This window comes from Bison bison, unplaced genomic scaffold (genome assembly GCF_000754665.1).
Source record: "Bison bison bison isolate TAMUID 2011002044 unplaced genomic scaffold, Bison_UMD1.0 scf7180017864518, whole genome shotgun sequence".
In the NCBI taxonomy this organism is placed as follows: domain Eukaryota; kingdom Metazoa; phylum Chordata; class Mammalia; order Artiodactyla; family Bovidae; genus Bison; species Bison bison.
Window position 1 is genome coordinate 15,273,705 of NW_011495071.1, and position 11,521 is coordinate 15,285,225.

The window sequence follows — 11,521 nt, forward strand, 5'->3', positions numbered from 1 at the left end:
CATCTGCAGTGATTTTGGAGCCCCAAAAAATAAAGTCTGACACTGTTTCCATTGTTTCCCCATATATTACCCATGAAGTGATGGGACCAGATGCCATGATCTTCATTTTCTGAATGTTGAGCTTTAAGCCAACTTTTTCACTCTCCTCTTTAACTTGCATCAAGAGACTTTTGAGTTCCTCTTCACTTTCTGCCATAAGGGTGGTGTCATCCGCATATCTGAGGTTATTGATATTTCTCCCAGCAATCTTGATTCCAGCTTGTGCTTCTTTCAGCCCAGCGTTTCTCATGATGTACTCTGCATATAAGTTAAATCAGCAGGGTGACAATATACAGTCTTGACGTACCCCTTTTCCTATTTGAAACCAGTCTGTTGTTCCATGTCTAGTTCTAACTGTTGCTTCCTGACCTGCATACAGATTTCTCAAGAGGCAGGTCAGGTGTTCTGGTATGCCCATCTCTTGAAGAATTTTCCACAATTTATTGTGATCCACACAGTCAAAGGCTTTGGCATAGTCAATAAAGCAGAAATAGATGTTTTTCTGGAACTCTCTTGCTTTTTTGATGATCCATTGGATGTTGGCAATTTGATTTCTGGTTCCTCTGCCTTTTCTAAAACCAGTTTGAACATCAGGAAGTTCATGGTTCACATATTGCTGAAGCCTGGCTTGGAGAATTTTGAGCATTACTTTACTAGTATGTGAGATGAGTGCAATTGTGCAGTAGTTTGAGCATTCTTTGGCATTGCCTTTCTTTGGGATTGGAATGAAAACTGACCTTTTCCAGTCCTGTGGCCACTGCTGAGTTTTCCAAATTTGCTGGCATATTGAGTGCAACACTTTCACAGCATCATCTTTCAGGATTTGAAATAGCTCAACTGGAATTCCATCACCTGCACTAGCTTTGTTCATAGTGATGCTTTCTAAGGCCCACTTGACTTCACATTTCAGGATGTCTGGCTCTAGGTGAGTGATCACACCATCACGATTATCTGGGTCGTGAAGCTCTTTTTTGTACAGTTCTGTGTATTCTTGCCACCTCTTCTTAATATCTTCTGCTTCTGTTAGGTTCCTACCATTTCTGTCCTTTATTGAGCCCATCTTTGCATGAAATATTTCCTTGGTGTCTCTAATTTTCTTGAAGAGATCTCTAGTCTTTCCCATTCTATTGTTTTCCTCTATTTCTTTGCATTGATTGCTGAGGAAGGCTTTCTTATCTCTCCTTGCTATTCTTTGGAACTCTGCATTCAAATGGGTATATCTTTCCTTTTCTCCTTTGTTTTTTGCTTCCCGTCTTTTCATAGCTATTTGTAAGGCCTCCCCAGACAGCCATTTTGCTTTTTTGCACTTCTTTTTCTTGGGGATGGTCTTGATTCCTGTCTCTTGTACAATGTCATGGACCTCCATCCATAGTTCATCAGGCAGTCTGTCTATCAGATCTAGTCCCTTAAATCTATTTCTCATTTCCACTGTGTAGTCATAAGGGATTTGATTTAGGTCATACCTGAATGGTATAGTGGTTTTCTCCACTTTCTTCAATTTTAGTCTGAATTTGGCAATAAGGAGTTCATGATTGGAGCCACAGTCAGCTCCCAGTCTTGTTTTTGCTGACTTCATAGAGCTTCTCCATCTTTGGCTGCAAAGAATGTAATCAATCTGATTTCGGTGTTGACCATCTGGTGATATCCATGTGTAGAGTCTTCTCGTGTTGTTGGAAGAGGGTATTAGTTAGAGTTTAACTGGACATGGAACAACAGATTGGTTCCAAATAAGAAAAGGAGTACATCAAAGCTGTATATTGTCACCCTGCTTATTTAACTTATATGCAGAGTACATCTTGAGAATCGCTGGGCTGGAAGAAGCACAAGCTGGTATCAAGATTGCTGGGAGAAATATCAATAACCTCAGATATGCAGATGACACCACCCTTACGGCAGAAAGTGAAGAGGAACTCAAAAGCCTCTTGATGAAAGTGAAAGAGGAGAGTGAAGAAGTTGGCTTAAAGCTCAACATTCAGAAAAGGAAGATCATGGCATCCAGTCCCATCACTTTATGGGAAATAGATGGGGAAACAATGGAAACAGTGTCAGACTTTATTTTTTGGGGCTCCAAAATCACTGCAGATGGTGACTGCAGCCATGAAATTAAAAGATGCTTACCCCTTGGAAGGAAAGTTATGACCAACCTAGACAGCATATGAAAAAGCAGAGACATTACTTTGCCAACAAAGGTCCATCTAGTCAAGGCTATGGTTTTTCCTGTGGTCATGTATGGTGAGATTTGGACTGTGAAGAAAGCTGAACACCGAAGAATTGATGTTTTTGAAGTGTGGTGTTGGAGAGGACTCTTGAAAGTCCTTTGGACTGCAAGGAGATCCAACCAGTCCATTCTAAAGGAGATTAGCCCTGGGTGTTCTTTGGAAGGAATGGTGCTAAAGCTGAAACTCCAGTACTTTGGCCACCTCACATGAAGAGTTGACTCATTGGAAAAGACTCTGATAGTAGGAGGGATTGAGGGCAAGAGGAGAAGGGGATGTCAGAGGATGAGATGGCTGGATGGCATCACCGACTTGATGGACGTGAGTTTGAGTGAACTCTGGAGTTGGTGATGGACAGGGAGGCCTGGATTGCTGTGATTCATGGGGTCGCAAAGAGCCAGACTCAACTGAGCGACTTAACTGAACTGAACCTATTTTCCTTCCTAAATCATTAGTTTTCAAAGGAGTTTTCTAACTTAAAGCTATTTATATAAATAACTAATATTTTATGTTCTTTCAGAAAAGGATACAGTAAAATTTAGGGAAAATTTAAATTTATACATAATTAGGCTAAGAAGAAAAAATTAGTACTACAATTTGTTTTAGGAAAATGTAAGGTGGGTTAGTGAAGCCAGTAGTTATTCAGGACCGATGTAGTCAACATTCTAAAAATGACTTCAAGAAAACAGTTTCTTAGAATAATTTAACTTGGACTGAATTTATTTTCCTTTTATATCTTAAAACTCATTGCCATAAAATTATTCATCATATTTGCAATAAATGTAATCATATACCACTGCTGTTGCCTTATCTATAGAGAGAATATCTCTCCTCCCTAACACCCAGTGACTTTATATGGGACATTAATTCAGAAAATATTGATTGATTATCTTTTATTTGCAAGGCACTATTCTTGATACTAGGCATTCAAAAGTAATTAGTTTGGTCATGACTTCAATAAGCTTATAGTTTATCAAAAATGGTAAGACATGTGTATAGCTATGCTGTTCAGTCACTAAAGTTGTGCCAACTCTTTTGTAACCCCATGGACTGTAGCCCATCAGGCCCCTCCGTCCATGGGATTTCCCAGGCAAGAATAGTGGAATGGGTTGCCATTTCCTTCTCCAAGTGATCTTCCCAATCCAGGGATCAAACCCGCTTCTCCTGCATTGGCAGGTGAGTTCTTTACCACTGAGCCACCAGGGAAACCAGTGCATATCTATACACAAGGTTTTTAAAAAGTGATAAGCTTTGCAGGAAAGGTACAAATCAGATGCTGAGGATCTTTATCTTACATCCTCTCCAGAACCATAAGCTTGTTCCAAGAGTTTGAAGCCTCCTCATCTCCTAATGAAAGTGAAAGTCACTCAGTCCTGTCTGACTCTGCAACTGCATGGACTAGTTCTCCAGGCCAGAATCCTGGAGTGGGTAGCTTTTTCCCTTCTCCAGTGGATCTTCCTTTCTCCAGCCTGGGCGTCCCTGATAACTCAGTTGGTAAAGAATCTGCCTGCAATGCAGGAAACCTGAGTTTGATCCTTGGGTTGGGAAGATCCCCTGGAGAAGAGAAAGGCTACCCACTCCAGGATTCTAGCCTAGAGAATTCCATGGACTGTATAGTCCATAGGGCCACAAAGAGTCAGACATGACTGAACTACTTTTACAGCTCCTAATACAAAGCCTAACATATAGAATATATTCAATTAATGTTTGCTTAGAAGGTGAGCTATTTGTAAAATTATTCCGTAAACCTATGCCTGTTAATGAATGGCATTCTTTTATCCAAGACAGATCTAAAGTCCTCAATCTGAAAAGCTCTATACTTATATCTAAAATATTTTGTTAGAATGTGAAAATGTTTACTTTCATGAGCACTTTCTATCTTTACAGTGAACTTTAATTTCTGATTTCTATTGCAAGGCTCTTTCTACTAAATCTTATCTAATATCTTACTGTCCAGTTTACCCAGCTCTGTAAGTTTTATAAACTATGGCCATACTTCTTCCTGCATCTAATGTATCAGTAACCACAACACCCAAGGAACTCCAAGAAATCACAATTCTTAAGGAATCTTGTCTTTCTTAAGTACAATCCTAATAAAGAAATATAAAATAAATGATTGTCAAAACTTTAGAGGAAGCAATTAACACTATTCTATTTCTAAAAAGCAACTATAATGTTCAATTATTTTGAAGGATTTCTGAATTTAATCAACTTTAAAAAAAATAGATTTGTGTCCAACAATCTGTTTTTCAGCTTTTCTTCACTGGTTAAAGTTTCCTGAAGGACTTGTGATTGAGTAAAATTGACTTTCTTCTCATCTTGTGAATCAGGAGCTAAAATGAAGACATAAATGATTTCTAAGGACTCTTACCTGTCTAAGATTTCTTGACTCTTTAATACTCAATAGTAAGGCATATTGGTGATGATACTAGCCACCATTTATCGCCATATAGTCATTACTTTTCCAACTCTCAACCATCTCCACTCCATTCAATATGTAATGTTCCCTCACTGGCTTAGCACCAACTCCATCCCACCCCCATCCCTGCCCCTTTTGAAGACACCTGGCTGAATTTTAAAAGAAAAGAGTGTAACAGAGTAAAAAGGAAACAAGACAGTCCTTTTTCTCCCTGAAGTTCTAGCAGTTTGACTGGCTATTACTTGTGAATTTTTCTTGCCACTGAGTCATTGCACATACAGAATTATGAAACTTTAATTTCTTTAGAGGCTTGTTATATTAGAGAAATTGTTCCAAAGAAAGCAACAATCATGACATAAGCACATCTGGCTCTTGCAAATTATTCTTTATTAAGCTTTCATTTAATTACATGTGCTGAAAGGTCTGTTTTTGATTACTGTAATTTTTTTTTATTTGTCCATCTGAATGATAGTAATGCTAGAAATTACATACAAACCACCTGTTTTTTCTCCTCTACTAATATGGCAAAGTTTGAGCTGTTTTCTCTGTGGTTGATGAACTAGGAAGCTTTTTATTTATTATGATAAAAATATGACTATCAAGGTAATGGCTTAATCTTGATGATAAGAAGAAAAGAAAATATTTGAATGGCATTTTCAAGCATTAAATTATGTTAAAATTGAGGTATCTGAATTCTGGTTAACCATAACAGATTAACACATTTATTTATCACCAGTTGCACCCCAAAGCTAATAAATCGACAGTTAAGGATTTCACATCCTGTGCTAGGAAAAAGAAGCTTGACTTTTTTCCTCCACAAATCTGGCTATATTCTCTTTAGGATTATGCTATATGCAGCATAGAGGAAGGAGGGACTGATACTGGGCCTTAGGGATCTTGAGGGCAGCACTCTGAACACCCAGAGGGGTCAGCATCCCTAGAAAAGTTTAGTCAGTGCTGAATTAGAATGATGTTCTTCCAGAAGTGCCTAGAAAAGTTTAGATCAGTTTCTTAGTTCATGAATATTAAAATTACATGAATGGACATAACAACATTTAGTGCACCTTATAACGATTTTAAGTACTCGAACGAATATTTGAGATCAAAGGAATTAGTCAAATTCCTTTCTGTATGATTGAAGAAACTGAGTTCCAGAGCAAGTCAATCCTTTGTTTAGGGTCCTAAACTTATTTTTAGAAGGACCAGGAACAGAATAATGGCTCCCATAGCACTGCTCTTTCTTTCTGTTATACTATTTATTCTTTTTTATATTCTTCTTTAAAAATAGTGAAAGAGAAATTTCAAAGCATTCAGAGAAATAGTTATCTAACAATACGGTAAGTTTTTTCAGAAGCTCTGTTTCAGCTGCATTTAAAGAGATGATTTTTGTCTTCCCTGTTTTGCAGCAGCTCTATGCCGCTCAGCTGGCCAGCATGCAGGTGTCACCTGGAGCAAAGATGCCATCAACTCCACAGCCACCAAACGCAGCAGGGGCAGTCTCACCTACTGGGATAAAAAATGAAAAGAGAGGGACCAGCCCTGTAACTCAAGTTAAGGTATTTGCTTTGCAGGATTATGGAAACAGTTTGGAAAATAGCTTCACAAGGAAGGTAGTGAACCAGGCTGTGCTGGGCATAAACAGCAGGAAGCAAAGCAACATAAAGGAACCCCAAAATGTTCCTCTTTATGGTAAATTTCATGATTGAGCACTGAGAAACAGGTGTTTCCCTTTTGATAACAATAGTGCCATATTGTGAGATCTTTACCTGAATCTGCAAACTTACTTCTCAACAGTTTTTCCCCTTTGGATTCTGGCTTTTATTTTTTAATGTTCATTGGCATGTATGGCCATGGTTTTATTACCAGTCTTTGTCATAGTCTTGTGACACTTCTCTCTAACTTTAAACAGGTGGGGAGCCAACTGATAGTGCTAGAGGAGGAGGATCTCAAAACTTTAGATTGACAAGAAAAAAAGAGAACCCGATGCTGGACCTTTATATGGTTTGATGGTAAAGGTCTCTCTCCCTCAAACAATAGTTATAAATGTGGGCTTTGAGGAATGAATGGTGTCATAATCTAATTATGCTTCAATGCCATGTATAGTTGTGATAGGATAAATAGGATCGCCCAAGTTATGACTGAAACATTAATAGATCCTTTCCTCACTGATTTTCAGTGTCTTAAAATGGAGTAGCCAGGAAGTACTTGGTGACAGAGGGGAACTGATGATCCAGTCTAACTTTGTGCTGCAGCTGGTACTTATAGGTTTTTATGATTGTTTTTGCTTCCTATATTGAATTTAAAAATTCAGAAAGTTCAAAGAAACAATTCTTTTATATCGTTGACTTACTTACTTTGAAGGATAAACTAAGCACAGATGTATTATTGTATGTGTCCAAAGTACTGCCTTTGGAGAAATTTTGCCATTATTACTTCATTACATGGGAAATACCTAAGGCCAATGAAACAGCATTGAAGTCCACAAAATTACTGAAATTGTTTTATTTTCTAAAACATGTAGATAGGAATTTCGAGATTTCAGGAAAGCCATTAAAAATATGGATCCCAAATACCAAAGATTAAAAAAAAAGTAAACATAATTAGGAGGGATAGTTCTGCCTGTGCCTGTCCAAAGGAATTAATTTAATGTCCCCCATGCCTTTACAGTCTCCAAAAAAGTAAATGAACATTTATGCTTTGTGGTTAGAAATATTGAGATATGACAATAGGGGCTTTACATTTAATAAGATAGCATTAACTTATGGAAACAGACTATTTTGTATTCCAGGACTTTCTTTTTGTGAGTAAGAGAACACTACAATTCAAACCAAAGCACTTTGTTTAACTATAGTTGTTGGAGTATAAGCATATCAAACATCAGTGACTTGAGGTATTGAGTATTAAATATTTTAACATGAAAAAGTCATTTTGTAAGTGAGTTGGCCAAATGGAATTGCACCAAACCAAGCCTTTACTGGATGAGTAAAATGTTCCCTGGTTAGACTCAAGTTTATATCTGCTTTTACCATTCCAGCTTTGTGGGCCAACTGAATTTTATTACTCACTTGACCACATACAAATTCTTAGGGAGCTCTCTGTATAATTTAACTTGACTCTACTTTATGTTAATAACAAAGGAAACATTTATCATACTTATTAGATTGTTTATTGTATGTGTGAGTAAAACTATATAGACTAAGACATAAAGCAAATGTTTTAAATTTTTAAAATAGCTCCAACCTATTATTGTAGAAGTTCTAAAAATAATCTTATGTTTTGCTAATTGAAAGAATTAGGGTCACTAAAATATCTCATGTTTCTTTCTATAGTCATTCTTTCCCTCTGTATATAATATGACTATGTAACCTAGGGCATTGTTAGCTGAAGGTAATAAAAATAAAAATAGATGGTCTTCTGTTCCTTTTTCCCCCCCGAAGAATTTTTATTTGCTACAGTTGTCAACATCAGTAGTTAGGTTGTTTCTGTTCAAATGTCAGTTCTATGACTTTTACTAGATGTGTCACCTTGGGCAAGTTACTTAACTTCTTTTAATGTTAGTTTTTGCCTCTGCAATTTGAAGGTTAATATTATTATGGGTCTTCAGTGAGATAATACATCCTCTAGCATATAGTAAATATTTAATAAATGTTAGTATAGCAATGATGTTGATGATAGGAATCTGATGATAATAAAGATGCTGGTAAGTGGTAATAGTTATTGTGATTGAAATATCTGGTTGTATACCCTGAGAGGTTCTAAAAGAAACCAAGAAGTTTTCCATTTTAAACCATTATGGAGGAACAGGGATTCTATTTGCTCTCCAAATTTAAAGAAGTAAAACTCAAGACAAAATATAAAACAGTGGTTTCAGACATTTCCAGTAGGAATACAGGAAAGTGACCTCTGATAGAAGCGAAACAAGAGAGGCAGGCACCACAGCTGATCCAGCTTACTGTCTTGAAAAGCTTCCAGGCAATAGTGTGGGGTGTATGTGGGGGTTCCCCACATGCTGCTTGGCAGGCTTCCTAAGTAGAGAGACAAGACTTCAGAGTTTCAAGATGCCAAGGTACATAGAATTTGTGAGGTAGAGTGCCGGAGGAGAGAACTGTATAGAGAGAGAGCACAGGAGATCCGCAGAAGGTTTCTCTGTATTTAGCTGAGTATTGAGCAGCTTATACATGTGAGGAAACTATCTGAGGCCAGGGGGAAAGCAAGATGTAGCAGGCAAAACCACTACGAGGTTCATGAAGAACTGAGGATGATTTGTATTCCCGTTGGCCAGATTGGAATGATCTCTTGACACATGGGTACCAAGTAGAGTCCCTAGCAGGGTGTTACTTCACTGCTGCTGCTGCTGCTAAGTCACTTCAGCCGTGTCCGACTCTGTGCGACCCCATAGACAGCAGCCCACCAAGCTCCCCTGTCCCTGGGATTCTCCACGCAAGAACACTGGAGTAGGTTGCATTTTCCTTCTCCAGTGCATGAAAGTGAAAAGTCAAAGTGAAGTCGCTCAGTTGTGTCCAACTCTTAGCAACCCCATGGACTTCACTAGTAGGGCCAAATTATCTCTATACCTGCCTAACTCAGTTTAAAAGCAAGCCTGGTAAGGCTCTCCATGTCTTAGAACAAAGTCCACAAATATTTAAGGTAACATACAAACTGAAATCCAACACTGTAAAAATCTCAATGTGGAGCATCTATTCAATAATTATCAGGCTTGCAAGAAAATATGAAAAATAATGAAGAGAATAAATAGATCACTAGAGATAAACCTCAAAATAACACAGGTGATAAAATTACTAGATAAGACAATAAAAACAGCTCTTAAAAGAGACTTTCAACTAGACCAAGTGAAGAAGTAAGCATATCTGCTTCTCTTCACCCACAAAGTGTCTGTTGGGGCAGGACAAGCTGTGAGGATGAACAGCAGGCCTGCCATGGTGGAAAAGAATTGACTTGATTGGGAGTTAATCAGTGCTTCCCATGCTCAGTGGCATTGTTGGTAGAAATGGAAATTATTGAATTGTAAGACTAAATAATAAATTAGAATATACAGCCATACTTTTTAATTGAGCTTCACTTTATTGTCCTTCACAGCTATTGTACTTTTTACAAATTGAAGGCTTGTGGAAATCCTGCATAGTCAGATGATGGTTAGCAATTTTTTTAGCAATAAATTATTTTTAATTAAGGTGTATACATTGTTTTTTAGATATAATGCTGTTGCACATTCAACAGACTACTGTATTGTATAAACATAACTTTTATATGCACTGGGAAACCAAAAATTCATGTGATTTGCTTTATTGGGTTATTTGACTTATTGCAGTGGTGTGAAACCAAACCCATAATGTCTCTGAAGTTTGCCTATATTCAAAAATGAATTATAAAACTAGATATTATAAACTCCACATATTCAAGAAACATGAACATTATAAGGCAGGGCATGGAAAATTCATATTGAATGCTTGAAGATGAAAAATACAGTGTTTGAGACGAAAAGTACACTGGATTGGTATTGATTTGGAATAGCAACAGATTAGATATTACAGAAGAAAAACTAGTGAGCTTGATGACATGACAATGAAACATAGAAAAAAAGACTATCAGTGCTGTAGAACATCAAATGGCCTAATATATACAAATAGAGCCCCAGAAAGAGAAGGAAGGGACAGAAAATATATTTTAAAGAGTAATGGCTGAAATTTTTCTAAATTTGAAGACGCTGAACTAAGGGATCATAAGAAACTTGGTGAAGTAAAAGAAATGTGGAGAAAACTAACTACATACCTAACGTAGAAATCACCGTTATTGAGAAGTGAGTAAAGTAACTAACTAGTCTAAATATCCTTTGAATTCAGAGCAAAGGCAAGTAAATTTTAATTAAGTACTGTTTGTGAGGGATGCGACTATGTTTCCTGAGGACCTATCGTATATCTGCTGCTGCTAAGTCGCTTCAGTCGTGTCCGACTCTGTGACCCCAGAGACGGCAGCCCACCAGGCTCCCCCGTCCCTGGGATTCTCCAGGCAAGAACACTGGAGTGGGTTGCCATTTCCTTCTCCATATCGTATATCTAGAGATAAAAGTACATTGCACCATAGATGTGCCAGATTACTTATTTCCTACCAAGACAAACAAGCAAAACAACAAAATAAAGCTAGGGTATCATGACACTATCAAATTACTTATTTTATCTGATAATTCAGCAAAGAAAAAAAGTGCCTGGGATTTGGAGCCTAATAAACTATAATTCAAATTCTGTCCTTCCCTGTATGGCTTTGGATGGTCATTTTATCACTTTGCTTCTTTCTTTGTAAATGTAGAATACTACTCCCCAGTCTCATAGTTATTGGTAGTTAAATGAGCTAATATACTTGAAAATATCTAGCACAATGTTTAGTCATAATGGCTCTTTTGTGCATGTTATTTACATTTTCTCTTTCTAATCCTCCCTCCTGATTACTATTTTCTGGCATCCCTTTTTCTTCCCACTTAAACAATGACCCTTAGTGCTGGAAGAGACCTTAGAGATCAGCTAGAATCAGACCCTCTTTTCTATAGATGAAGAAATTGAGTCCCAGAGAAGTGACATGTTTGCCATAGGGAAAAAGTTCAGTGTGTTCTAAACAATGATGTGAAACGCAAGTTCTCTGTGCCTTCTCAGAAGCAAAAGAGGAGTTAACATTTGCTGGAAATTTTGTTTTAAACACAATACTGCAGATCTTAAAAACCTAGCATTTAAATGAGTATGTTCATATTACAATTAAACTTCTAGAATGAAAGAAGTGTTGTTAAGGGTGTTACATGGCAGAATAAATGAAACAAAAAAATAAAGGTAAGGAGCTT

At 37.3% G+C, this 11,521-nt stretch overlaps 1 protein-coding gene across 26 annotated transcripts in view; it reads left to right on the forward strand.

Annotated features, from left to right (window-relative positions):
• The window catches only part of SOX6 (SRY (sex determining region Y)-box 6), a 722,502-nt gene that overhangs the window by 618,390 nt on the left and 92,591 nt on the right, over nucleotides 1-11,521 (forward strand). For 23 of the 26 annotated variants that reach the window (XM_010830548.1, XM_010830549.1, XM_010830541.1 and 20 more), the window contains one exon: nucleotides 6,081-6,230. In XM_010830548.1, coding sequence (XP_010828850.1) covers nucleotides 6,081-6,230 — 150 coding nt within the window. The remainder of the gene's footprint in view (nucleotides 1-6,080; nucleotides 6,231-11,521) is intronic. The other 3 variants (XM_010830537.1, XM_010830557.1, XM_010830560.1) reach the window with 1 other exon arrangement.